This window comes from Procambarus clarkii, chromosome 40, assembly GCF_040958095.1.
Source record: "Procambarus clarkii isolate CNS0578487 chromosome 40, FALCON_Pclarkii_2.0, whole genome shotgun sequence".
In the NCBI taxonomy this organism is placed as follows: domain Eukaryota; kingdom Metazoa; phylum Arthropoda; class Malacostraca; order Decapoda; family Cambaridae; genus Procambarus; species Procambarus clarkii.
The window spans coordinates 34,997,407-35,011,907 of record NC_091189.1 but is presented as its reverse complement, the minus strand read 5'-3'; the positions used below and the strand labels follow the sequence as shown (position 1 = coordinate 35,011,907).

General features: G+C 44.8%; 1 protein-coding gene across 2 annotated transcripts in view; it reads right to left on the bottom strand.

Annotated features, from left to right (window-relative positions):
• The window catches only part of LOC123757791 (uncharacterized), a 75,023-nt gene extending 62,569 nt beyond the window's left edge, over nt 1–12,454 (bottom strand). The window contains exon 1 of one of the 2 annotated variants that reach the window (XM_069338955.1): nt 11,510–12,454. In XM_069338955.1, coding sequence (XP_069195056.1) covers nt 11,510–11,549 — 40 coding nt within the window. In that variant the 5' untranslated portion in view covers nt 11,550–12,454. The remainder of the gene's footprint in view (nt 1–11,509) is intronic. The other variant, XM_069338953.1, reaches the window with a different exon arrangement.
• Between the last annotated feature and the right edge of the window lie 2,047 nt (nt 12,455–14,501).

Genomic DNA, 14,501 nt, shown 5'->3' with positions numbered 1-14,501 from the left:
GACACAGAACCTGAAACGGAAACACCTGAACCTCGTCCTCCAGCAGTGAAAAACCCACGTATTGTTGAGCCAGAGGATAGGCTGAACAAGAAGTTGACCCATGCTATCGTGAAAATTGCAAAACGTCGACGGTGTCGTGTTTGCATCAAGTCAGGAATAAGGAGAGAGACTATGTGTCAGAGCAAGACATGTGGAGTTGCTCTGTGTGTCACACCATGCTACACAAAATACCACCGCAAGAGGGTATTTTGGGTGGCGAAAAAATAGCGCCTCTACAACCATCCACTCCACCTACGGAACATCTGTTGAGCAACTTCAGGGACATTTTCCTGAAGCAGGTTAAGTGGATAACAAAATGCTCAACTTATTGACCTTCCATCATCACATCGTGGGTAAGTACATACTTTGTATTCATCATTGTGAAGTTATTACTTCTTCCTACTTTGCTGTGGGTACCTCTATATATATATATTCCGGTTCTTATTGCTTAGATTGGTGTGTCTACATAGTGCATCTTATTGCGAGTATTTTCATACCAAAATGAACAATGTAGCACAAAAACTTCCATTGGAAAAATATTTTTGTTTGTCGGGTGTATTGGGTGTAGCGGGTGTGGAAACGGGTGTTCGTGTGGGTGAGGCCTCGACGTGTTTGGGGGTGAGGCGCGCCCATGTAGTATAACTTTTATGGATATGTCTGTGTAGGCAATTATATTGCTATCACAGTGATACCAAACAAAACTATATGCAACAAGTTTTTACTTGATAAACATAAGCAGAGTAGAAACATGTGGGCGGAGTTTAGCGTGAACGCGCAACAAAGGACGCAGTTCTTTATTTGGTGCTAGCGTAATGTTAGCTTTGGTGAAATGTTATACATATGTTCCTATAGAACATTTCATTAGCTACACAGTGATACAAAAATAAAACACGTACATCAAAAATGAGGGGTCACAAACATGAGGAGAGTATAAACTTTTCAGTTGTGGTTGAGCCCATGTGCAGCTGGGCGTGCTGAAGTGGGTAACCCTATGCCAACTTCCCATGTTCTTGCGGGTGGGGCGACACCATTATTTATTGTTTATATTCATATGTCCGTGTAGGGAATTTTATTGCGGTCACAAAGATACAAAAAGAAACGACGAATAACAATTATCGGGATGGCAAACATAAAAACATCGTAAACATTTATGCGCAATTTGACGCTCACGGCTAACGACCGCCATAGTTTATTATTTGGTGTTGTTCTCATGTCGAGTTTGGTGAAAATTTATGTATATAGTCCTCTAGAGCATTCTCTCGCGAACACATTGATACCAAATTTAAATACATACCTCGAAAATTAAGCTGAGCAGCCCGAAAAGATTATAAACATTACAGTATTGACGCACAGTAGGTCCACTGGAACGACTCACGGGGGGGGGGGGGGGCCTATGCCAGCCTACTGCCAGGGAGCGCGACAGTGACTTTTGGTCAGTGTGGTTGATGAGTCAAGGTGCTGTTGTTAAGTGACTGTTATTGGTTATTGGACTCAAGTGAGTAAAGTTCCCTCACCTGAGTTCTCAGGAACATCACAGGAGCCTAAACTGCGAGTTATATTTAGCATTTAAAATTAGATGAATGAAAGTGATCTCTGGAAACTGATTAGGATAGTTCAAAGTAAGTAATGACATAGTGGTTGTCTTCTGTTTATCGTGTAACTCATTTAAATGCCAACAATTTATCGCTATAACTACCCTTCAATTAACGACCCGTCTCACTAACTACCCTCACACTAACCACCCTAGTTAACGAGTCGTACTCCCCAATTCGGGCCACCCTCACTAGACTTGCTAGATACAGCCATGGTAAAGATGAAGGAGGAGACTTATAACTTCAAGGCAGGAGCTTTCTCACAAATTTAATTATTATTGTCACACTCAAGTGTGAACATATTAGAGTTACGCTAAGTGTGAGTCATCACAATTAGGTCAGCACGCTAAGACAGGTGCCGCGGGAGAGTGAACCCTGTACACGGAGTGTGTCAACCCGTCCTCGACTCAAGTCCATTACATTCAGCGGTCGACCCCACAGACGCATTCATAAATTTTAACATGCTGTTCATTCAAAATGGGAATTTTCTCAAGTATAAGTTAATATTATAATATATTAACATATTGTGTATATATGGGCATAGGATAGGTTAGGTTAGGTGTTTAGGTTCTGTTGGCGATTATTTGTATTTGTAGTACGTGGGTGAAGCATTTACAGCGTTGTGATTCGAACAAAATTCCTCAGTGAAGCACTTGTTCCAGATATGTTCGAACGTCAGCAGTTGTGAGTCGTGTGTAAACCGCTTTTCATTCATAAACAGGGGGTTTGGCGGGTGCATGGAATCACTTTTGGATCTTTGTTTAGAGGACGGGCTGAGTGTGTACAGTGAAATCACATTATGATTTAGAAGCCATGAGCAGGATTCGACCTAGACATCTAACTTACGCCTAACTTTACATATAATTTTTATGTATAATAATATTAATTTAAATATGCGAACAAACCAATTTTTAATACACAGTGTGTTAAAATTGATTAATGCGTCTGGGGAGGACGGCCGTTGCTTTAAACAGCCTAGTGTGAGGACGGGTTGTTCACCCACGCCAAGTCCATTCCCTCCAGCGGTCAACCCCAAAGACGCGTCCATAAATTTTAATATGCTGTTCATTCAAAACATGATTTTTTTCAAATATAAGTTAATATTGTTATATATTATGTATATTTAGGCATTGGTTAAGTTAGGTGTTCAGGTTCTGTTGGCAATTATTTGTATTTGTAGTACGTGGGTGAAGCATTTACAGCGTTGTGGTTCGAACAAAAGTCGTCAGCGAAGCATTTGTTCCGGAAGTGTTCGGACGTCATCAGTTGTGAGTCGTGTGTAATGTGTTTTTCATTCATAAATAAGTGGGTTTGGCGGGTGCATGGAATGGACTTTGCCCTGTGTTGTTTTTTTGCTTCCGGTTTGGCTTTTGCTTCACTGACAACTTGTGTTTGAACCTCAACGCTGTAAATGCTTCACCCACGTAATACAAATACAAATAATTGCCAACAGAACCTGAACACCTAACCTAACCAATGCCTAAATATGCGCAATATACACTGTTACACAATATAAATATAAGTTTATATTGTTTATATAACAATATAAACTTATATTTGAGAAAATTCATGTTTTGAATGAACAACATGTTAAAATTGATGAATGCATCTTTGGGGTCGAACGCTGGATAAAATTGACTTAGTCTGAGGATTGGTGGCACTATCCACCCTCCCTCTAACCACCACCCCCCCCAAACCGCTTTCATTCTAACCACTTAATATTAGGCCTCTAACTTTCGAACTTTTGGCCAGTAGCTGTACTGTTTTCCAAGTAAAAGAATTTAAGTATCATTATGTTGCAAGAGTGAACAGACAAGTTAATTATTAGCTTCAATTGGTTATTAATGGTTTACTAAGCTCAATCTTTCTTTATTTATTGGCAAACAATGATAGTTATTCTGACAGTATAGACTGATGACGCGGTATATCCTTGCACCACACCCTGCCCCACACTTGCACCACACCCTGCCCAACACTTGCACCACACCCTGCCCCACACTTGTCCCACACCTTGCACCACACCCTGCCCCACACTTGCACCACACCCTGCCCCCACACTTGCACCACACCCTGCCCCCACACTTGCACCACACCCTGCCCCACACCCTGCCCACACACTTTTACCACACCCTGACCCACACTTGCACCACACCCTGACCCACACTTGCACCACACCCTGACCCATACTTGCACCACACCCTGGCTCACACTTGCACCACACCCTGCCCCACACTTGCACCACACCCTGCCCCACACTAGCACCACACCCTTCCCCACACTTGCACCACACCCTGCCCCACACTTGCCCCACACCCTGCCCCCACACTTGCACCACACCCTGTCCCACCCCTTGCACCACACCCTGCCCCCACACTTGCACCACACCCTGCCCCCACACTTGCACCACACCCTGCCCCCACACTTGCACCACACCCTGCTCCCACACTTGCACCACACCCTGCATCCACACTTGCACCACACCCTGCCCCACACTTGCGACACACCCTGCCCCCACACCCTGACCCACACTTGCACCACACCCTGACCCATACTTGCACCACACCCTGCCCCACACTTGCACCACACCCTGCCCCACACTTGCACCACACTCTGCCCCACACTTGCACCACACCCTGCCCCCACACTTGCACCACACCCTGCCCCCACACTTGCACCACACCCTGCCCCACACTTGTACTACACCCTGCCCCAGACTTGCACCACACCCTGACCCACACTTGCACCACACCCTGACCCATACTTGCAGCACACCCTGCCCCACACTTGCAGCACACCCTGCCCCCACACTTGCTCCACACCCTGCCCCCACACTTGCACCACACCCTGCCCCACACTTGCCCACACCCTGCCCCATACTTGCACCACACCCTGCCCCCACACTTGCACCACACCCTGCTCCTACACTTGCACCACACCCTGCCCCACACTTGCCCCACACCCTGCCCCACACTTGCCCCACACCCTCCCCCACACTTGCACCACACCCTGCCCCCACACTTGCACCACACCCTGCCCCCACACTTGCACCACACCCTGCCTCCACACTTGCACCACACCCTGCCCCCACACTTGCACCACACCCTGCCCCACACTTGCACCACACCCTGCCCCCACACTTGCACCACACCCTACCCCCACACTTGCACCACACCCTGCCCCCACACTTGCACCACACCCTGCCCCCACACTTGCACCACACGCTGCTCCACACTTGCCCCACACTTGCACCACACCCTGCCCCCACACTTGTACCACCCCCTGCCCCAACACTTGCACCACACCCTGCCCCACACTTGCCCCACACTTGCACCACACCCTGAACCACACTTGTCCCACACCCTGCCCCCACACTTGCACCACACCCTGCCCCCACACTTGCACCACACCCTGACTCACACTTGCACCACACCCTGCCCCCACACTTGTACCACATCCTGCCCCACACTTGCACCACACCCTGCCCCACACTTGTACCACACCCTGACCCACACTTGCACCACACCTACGCCTTCTGCAGTTTCATTAATTCCTATGTTCCCGCGTGTTCTCTGCCTCAGGGGCGGCGACAGAGGGCGCCACAGAAGCAGCACCAGAGGAAGCTGCCCGCGAAGCTTCTCTGTGGGGAGAGCGGGGCGCCGCGCACGGGCAGGCTCTGTCTTAGCAACACAAGTCTCCTTGTCGACGGTAACAACTTGTGGAGTGCCAAGGTAAATACATATGTTGCCAAGGTAACTACATGTAGTGCCAAGGTAAGTACGTATACTGCCAAGGTAACTGCATATAGTACCAAGGTAACTACATATAGTGCCAAGGTAACTACATATAGTGCCAAGGTAACTACATATAGTGCCAAGGTAACTACATATAGTGCCAAGGTAACTACATGTAGTGCCAAGGTAACTACATATAGTGCCAAGGTAACTGCATATAGTGCCAAGGTAACTGCATGTAGTGCCAAGGTAACTATATATAGTGCCAAGGTAACTACATATAGTGCCAAGGAAACTACATACAGTGATAAGGTAACTACATATAGTGCCAAGGTAACTACATATAGTGCCAAGGTAGCTACATACAGTGCCAAGGTAACTACATATAGAGTGTAAAGGTAAATACATATAATGCCAAGATAACTACATACAGAGTGTCAAAGTAACTACATATAGTGACAAGGTAATTACACGCAGAGTGCCAAGTTTCATATACCTTTCAGTTACATTGCTATAGTTCCGATGATGAACGGTCTCCTGGTTGGTGGTCTGGTCAACCAGGCTGTTTGACTCAGCTGCTCGCATCCTGACGTTAATTATCTAGACAGGTCCCTCGGTTATTACTTCCTTATCCCTTGGAAAAAGGATCCTGTGCCAGGAATCATCAAGCATTTAGTTGTCCTCTTACGAAACCTGTACATCTTTCATCGTGGCGCCTCAGTCTGTATTATTAAACAGTTTACGAATTAGAAGACTTCACAACCCGAGGTTGTTATTGTTAACAACCTCGTAGTGTTTTCGAGCTCATAAACTGTTTAATAAACGTACAAACAAGTCGTAATTATTGAAAAAAGATGTACGGGTTTCGTAAGTGTTTTCTGTATCCCGGCCCTAGTTTCTTAGACTGACGGTAAATGTTAACAAAACTCAGTGAAATGTTTCAAGCAGAAGCCCAGCAAGCGCAGGACTGCAGCAGTTTCATGTAAATAGGAGATATCTCGCATAGGCAAATAATCCTGTTCAAGATTCCTACATACTAAAGTCTTACATCAGTTTTTAATGAACATCCCCCTATTCTCCAACTTCCAAACCATCAGTAAAGATTATGGTCTTTACTGACGGTTTACTGAGATTAAGGAACCAATCTCTCCTGTGTTTCTCGCAGCCGTGCGCGGGCTTGGAGCAGCTCTTCGGCAACACCACCGTGGCCGACCTCGGGGCGGGCCTGGGCCACTACGGCAGGTGCTTCCTCCGCAGGTCAGAGGGCATACTGACCCACCCCAACAAGGTGGAGATTGAAAATATCAACAAAGATTACCTGCACCAAATGGACATGGCCGGGCTTCTTGGCACCCCTCGGGTCATCCACTCATGGACCGGTAAATAGTTTGCTTCGTGATCCAACCCGTCCTCTTAAAAATAATGTCACTTTTGGCTCGTATGGGCGCTATGGCCAAATTTGGACGTAATTTGAAATGAAATCGACTCACAAAAGTGACGTACTGTTTCGTTTTCTGTTTGAGTCGTCCGGCTTACTCTGCCAGCTTTGAAAAAGATTCTTTCCATTAACGTTTTTCATAACGTTTTGAAACTTTATGAGAATTTACTCCACTTTGTAATTTGAACGTTGAGGACCATAACGTACAAAATGAGACGTATTAGCGGAAAGGATTGATTGGTTAACTGTCTCGTTATAAGAACAGAGAAAACTACGGGCTCACCATAGCCCATGCTGTTCGGAACTTTATGTTCCAGGTAGTGAATCTTTAACAACAACAACAAGAACAGAGAATTGCAAATTGCAGATTAGCAGGTCCCTTGAGAAACAAATTTCCAGCACGAAACAGCTGACGATGCATCAAGCATTTACCCATGCACTTACGAAACTTGTACATCCTTCAATCATGACGGCTTTGTTTACACTTACTAAACACTTTCTGACTTGCGAAGCACTATGAGGTTGTTTATAACAATAATGACCTTTGGTTGTGAAGAATCGAAGCTCGTAGCTGATGACCAACACCGAGCACTGGTGGTGACTGACAGGCTGTCAAGATCTACGTAAGAACTGTGATCTTTCTCAACCTGTCCTCTTAAAAAGAACGTCGCTTTTGGCCGTTGGCCCGTATGGCCGAATATGGACGTAATTTGAAAATGAAAAAAAATGAATATAAATTTTGGATTATTTTTTTAGCAACAGTAAGTTAAGGGTCCTCTGATAGGTTAGGTGGGCAGGAAATTCTCATAAAGTTTCAAAACGGAATGAAAAACGTTAATGGAAAGAATCCTTTTCTAAGCTTGCCGAGTAAGCCGGACGACTCAAACAGAAAACGGAACAGTACGTCACTTTTGTGAGTCGATTTCATTTCAAATTACGTCCAAATTTAGCCATAGCGCGCATACGAGCCAAAAACGACGTTATTTTTAAGAGGACGGGTTGCAGTGACAGCATAGTACTTTGCTGTATTTGAGCAAAGCGCCTCACAAATACCCACGTTTTCTATGCATTTGTAGGTTAGGTTAGGAATGTTGCTTCGTTTCGTACGTTCCTGCTAAGGTTAGCACTTCGTGTTCTGTACGTTGTAGCACGTCAAGATGACGGACTGAATAAACAGCACGGTGCACAAGGTAGGGAGTATAAGACTTCAACACATTTACTTGCACTCAATATACCTTGCCACTGAATTTTTAAAAGACAAAGGCATTGGACTTATATACTGTGATTCGCAGAATGCACTCCTGGCATTGAACGCACATAGTAGTGACACCCAGAAAATAGTCAGTGATATTCGAATGAATGTTTTAGCTGCTAAAGAAAACAGATTTGAAACTAAATTCCTATGGATACCATTAGATGTTGACATCTCAAGGCATGACACTGTTGATATGCTTGCAAAGACAGCCTGTAGAAAACCAGTGGTAGAAGTTGATATGGGTGTTTCATTAGCAGTGACAAAGAGAATACTTAAACAAAATATCTAATGAAAATCTCACCGACCTAACAAATTCACAAAGATCTGAAAGTTGTAGCATTAAATATTATGATAGATATCGTGAGGAGACATTCACATATGGGACTAATAGAACAAGAACCCGGCAATGTGATGTTATAGTGGCCAGAATACGCCTGGGATATAGACGTATCTGGCAGCTTTCTCAAAACCCAAATGTCGAGTACACAATGTGTCATTTTTGTGAAAGAGAAAACTTGCACTCCCTTGAACATTATATTGTATAATATCCCATATTGACTGACTTTCGCCCTCCTGGGCTGAGGTATACTGAACTCTGTAACTATTATATGAGTACTGGAACACTTGATATATTGGACTTGTGCTCAAGATTGACCATGTAATATATAAATTATACAATGTATGTATGTGATGTAACTATATAACCTGAGCTTGTAAAAAGCACCTTAATCACCTTCAGTGATTAAGAGCTTAATTCCACACTAGTTTCTCTTATCAGCTATCTCACCCTGTCAAAGTAAGAGAGACAAATGTATGTGAATGCATGTGTGTGTGTATATATGTATGTATATATGTACATGTACGTATATGTGTGTGTATGTATATGTATGTGTATAAAGTATATGTGGAAGCTGATCAGAATTACATTTCACCTTTGTAAATGTACATTAATGACACTATGTAAAAGACACATCGAACACTTTATGTAGGACATACGTAAATCTGTATATTTATGTATTTACGTATGTAGGTTAGCTTAGCATTTTAAAAGCACCGAATCACCTTCTGTGGTTGATTGTGTGGACCAACCCACCAACCCAACGCAGCCTAACCCAGCAACCCAACGCAGTCTAACCCAACAACCCAACGTAGTCTAACCCAACAACCCAACGCAGTCTAACCCAACAACCCAACGTAGTCTAACCCAACAACCCAACGCAGTCTAACACAACCCAACGCAGTCTAACCCAACAACCCAACGTAGTCTAACCCAACAACCCAACGCAGTCTAACCTAACAACCCAACGCAGTCTAACCCAACAACCCAACGCAGTCTAACCCAACAACCCAACGCAGTCTAATCCAACAAACCAACGCAGTCTAACCCAACAACCCAACGCAGTCTAACCCAACGCAGTCTAAACCAACAACCCAACGCAGTCTAACCCAACAACCCAACGTAGTCTAACCCAACAACCCAACGCAGTCTAACCCAACAACCCAACGTTGTCTAAATCAACAACCCAACGCAGTCTAACACAACCCAACGCAGTCTAACCCAACAACCCAACGTAGTCTAACCCAACAACCCAACGCAGTCTAACCTAACAACCCAACGCAGTCTAACCCAACAACCCAACGCAGTCTAACCCAACAACCCAACGCAGTCTAATCCAACAACCCAACGCAGTCTAACCCAACAACCCAACGCAGTCTAACCCAACGCAGTCTAAACCAACAACCCAACGCAGTCTAACCCAACAACCCAACGCAGTCTAACCCAACAACCCAACGCAGTCTAACCCAACCAAATCGAACATGGTTCGTCAGTTCTAGAAAGGCAGGTCAGTACTCTTAGCCCTAGAGTCAGAAAGGTAAGTCTTCCACTGTCAGTCCTGAAGTCTGACAAGGTCAGCACTGCCAGCACTGTGGTCTGAAAGGTATGTCAGAACTGTCAGCCCTGGCATAGGGGCCTGACAGCTGAGAGTAGACAGCGCTTCGGATTCGTAGTCCTAAGGTTCCGGGTTCGATCACCCATGGAGTCGGAAACAGATGGGGTAGAGTTACTTTCACCCTGATGCATCTGTTCACCTAGCAGTTAATAGGTACCTGGGAGTTAGACAGCTGCTACGGGCTGCTTCCTGGGGGTAACGAAAAGGAGGCTTGTCGATGACCGGGCCACAGGGACGCTAAGCCCCGAAATCATCTCAAGATAACCTGTGGTCTGTTTCTGAAAGGTAGGTCAGCATTGTCAGTCCTGTAGTCAGAAAGGTATGTCAGCCTGAAAGGAAGGTCTGCACACTCAACCCCGTAGCCCGAATGGTAGGTCAGCTCCATCAGCCTTGTATTATGAAAGGTAAGTTAGCAATGTCATCCTTGTAGTCAGAAAGGGAGATTTGTCAGCCCTGTAGTGTGTACGTCAGCATGAGATACTGATATAATATTGTTTCAGATAGTGTTGAGTGGAGGCAATAACACGTGGATGGCGCCCTACCGCTCCTACGTGTCTTGGATGAGTGGGAGGGATAGGGCGCCAGTAGCACGTCAGTGTAGGACAAAGTAGCAGGTCAATGTAGGGCAAAGTAGCAGGTCAATGTAGCGCAAAGTAGCAGGTCAATGTAGCGCAAAGTAGTGTCTCGGGGAAAGAATGGCACAGTCTATTTACGCTACGCGGGTGATACCGTCACTGCTCTCTCCACAGTATCCTCATGACCGGCTCCACTCCTCTCGTGAAGAATTCGGAGCTTAACCCCCAATGTGCACCAGCCCAAAACAGAGACCCTGCAGCACCTCTGAGGATTCACTAGGCTAGTCTCCGTTCCCAGAGGGCGGGCGGACCGTAGGAAATGACTCCAATACTCGACACACACTTTAGTAGTCCTCTCGAATATGAGGCTACGTTCCCCGATTCCATTTAATTTTTCTTCTTGTACTTAGTTGCTAATATTCTATCGACAAGCTTTCACATATATAAGACATAGCATAACTGTAATGCAGGTTCACATAATACAGCGTTTAAAATGTATAAAAAACACATTAACTGACAAGAGAAATACAAAAATAAATATAAACTTGTGTGATAATTTCAATCAAATTTACAGTCAACGGCCGCTCTCAACGTTCAATAATACTAACGTTACTCTACTGAATTTGAAAGGACATATCTTTAACACAGGTAAAGTTCCAGTAAAATAGTAGAACTTAAAATTAATCTTAAAGATTGTTTAATGTCCAGTGATAATACTGATCATTCAACAAAAAGTTGAGGCTTTACTTAGTTACTAAAATATATAACCACTCAAGCACATGAACATATAATTGCCCTAATTATTTACAAGTATAGTCCCAATACATCCTGTCACATGAATACATATTTATACAATAATAAAATTCGTATAAGTTTCCTTGGGAACTCCTAATCGTCAAAAAGGTGAAAGGAGGGCTGATTACCTACCTAGAATAGGTGATATCAGGGAGCGGCCTGAAGGTCCCATGTGTCGCCAGCTCACTCAAGTTCCGTCACCACATACTCGGCTGATTCCTGGCACCACATGTATCCTCGCTCCTCCTCTTCCTTAACTAGGTATTACACACGTGGCGCTGATCCACCACTGTTTTCTTTGCTGATAATCTCGGAGCCTCTGCCCATTTTGGAGAGTTAGAGGGACGCGTTCTGGGGGACGTCCAACGCTGGACACAACATTGAATCTTCCCGGTTGCTTGGCGAGATGTAAACTCTCCTGGCAGCTTTAGATCAATGCCTACTGCACTGATTCGCAACTGTGGATGAAAATATTAGTGACCGACTTCAGCAGTTGATTTAATTTTCGATTTTGAGCGCCGTCACAGTCAGTTCACTATTTTCACTGCTTTAAGCCAACTATACCCGTCTCTGTTTTCCTCGCTATCTTCACTGGCCATCATTTGGTTGGCTAATATCGATATACTAATGTCAACAGACTCTTCACAGGCGAAACTAAATGAAACACTCCCTTTTATTTAGGGAGGGAGTGTTTGAACACTCCTGTGTTCAAACTGTCCTGTGGCAGTTAAAATTTCACTTACCTCTTCACAGGCGATAAACAATGGTACACTTTCTTAACGTAGCCTTGGTCGAGTTTCCATTAGCGTCTTGTGTCGAGACTGCCACAGACTTCGACGGTTAGTCCATTCGCGTTGACTTATCTAGGTCCAAATAAGGGTACTTACAAATCCTCAATGAACCCGGCATGCTATAGAGTTCCTGGTACTGTCAGCTGTCCCTTCGACCTTCCTCCAAAAGGCCCACTAGGCGTCTCAGGTGTGGTCGGAGTCTTGTTGCCTATCCTCTGAGCTCAACTCGACACCTATGATTCCAATCTGTTGAATTTCAGTGAGAACGCCAAGGTTACAACCTCCCTGCCTTGAGTCTGACTGAACAGTGAATAAATCTTCGCTACCTGGGTCCAGCTCGGTGCTCGCCGATGATGTCACAGTAATCTCGTCGCTGATTGGCTGAGTACCTGAGCCATCACCACTCACAATTCTCGTTGTGTGATCTTGAGGCATGTGTCGTCGCACTCCAGTAAGTCCCGTATGTGTCGCCGTCCGTCCGGACGCCATTTTGTTTCGCAATCTGTCACAAATTAGCCCTTACAGCGAAATATTACGCAAGATTGTATATAGGACTCGTTCTTTTTTATCTTAAATTACAACTTGGGCCGCCTGCGATCTTTCTAGGTGGGGGAAAAATGAATCTTTGAGGTCGAAGAGGACTGTTATTAGACGGCGAGAAGGAAGTCCGAACTGCGCAAAGTAGTGCATAATAGCAACTTAGAGTAGCGCATAGTAGCCAATTATACTTACAAACTATTGATTCTGCGACATTCAAGGTATTTTTGTTCATTATCAGCATCTCTGTTTTAATAATCTCTGGTCAAGTATATAATAAATATGAGCCAGGATTTGTCAATTTTTTACGAAAACACTTACGAAACTTGGACATCTTTCCCCAACCATTGCGACTTTGTTTACATTGAGCAGTTTATGAGCGTGGAAACTTCACAAACCAAGGTTATTATTGTTACAAACAACCTCGTAGTGCTTCGGAGCTAATACACTGTTTAGTAAATTTAAACAAAGCAGCCATGATTGGGGAAAGATATACAGGTTTCGTAAATGATTGCAAAAATGCTTGATGAATCCTGGGCCTAGTCACAGAAATATGGGAATAGCAAGACTCAAATTAACTGAAGACTTTACCATTAAATCACGCTGAAAGAAAATAAGATTGATCTTATTTACAACATAATAGATGTAGACTCAGCTGGTTCTCCAGTAAGTTCTCCATGTAGCCGCCAGGTGGCGACTTAGAGCACCTCATTCTCCTGATTTGTCTGCCGCTACTTTTCATAGTACTCTTTTTTTTGTACCTTGGGGATCAAAGCTTACAAAATGAGCCGTAGGAGTTGAAAGAAGAGGGTTAAACTCACTTTAAAATCTTTCCTGTTCCGTTCTAGGATGGGACGGAGCGGCGAACATCGATGAGTTCACCAACGGGAGGATAGCGTCAGCGGACCTCTCCAGCCCCGCGACCTTCGGGGGTCCCTTCGACTGGGTGATGAGCCTGGAGGTGGGAGAACACATCCCAGAGTCCGGCGAGAAGAACTTCCTGGACAACCTGGTCAAGCACGCCTGCGTGGGTGAGTCGCCCTCCCACGCTCTAGACTCACTTTCTTTCTCCTGTAATATGTTAAATCGTTTCTCATGAACAATTATGACATCAATTGCAGGGGTGGTAATGTCGTGGGCGACCCAGGGGCAGTCCTGCCTTAACTGCCGCTCCAACCACTATATAACAAGGAAAATGGGGGTCCGAGGACTGAAGCTCGACATGTACGAAACGGTGAAGCTGCGGACGCTTGCTGACCTTCCTCGTTTCAATAACACTTTAATGGTATTCAGATTTCGAACGCGGAGATGCTGAGCTCTGTTGTACATTCTATGACCATGAGGCGTTGCTTTATCTTCCCCATGCCCACCTCACGCAATTCTTCTCTGCCCAACTCTTCCATGCCCTCCCTCCCCAGCCTATCTCTTCCTTTCCCACCTCTTCCCTGCCAATGTGTTTCCTGCATGCCTATCCTTCCTTCCTTCCCGGAGTCAACATATCGTAAGGTTCGTGGGGTGATCGTAGATTTAGGTTTTATTCACTTGTAAACAGGTTATGTTATTGTAAACAGGTTATGTTAAAATACATGTAAACAGATTTACGAGCTGAGATGTAGTGTGAATAATCTTCATAATATACTGTGTGGACTGAGTGTTTACTTTAAAACTGAAGTTAGTACGTAAATAATAGGTTTTAATGCCGTCATGTGAACTCTATATCTCATAAATTAATTCATTCAATTAAATAATGTAATTAGTGAAGTGAATAAATTTGTAAAATAAGGTTTGACAGCAGT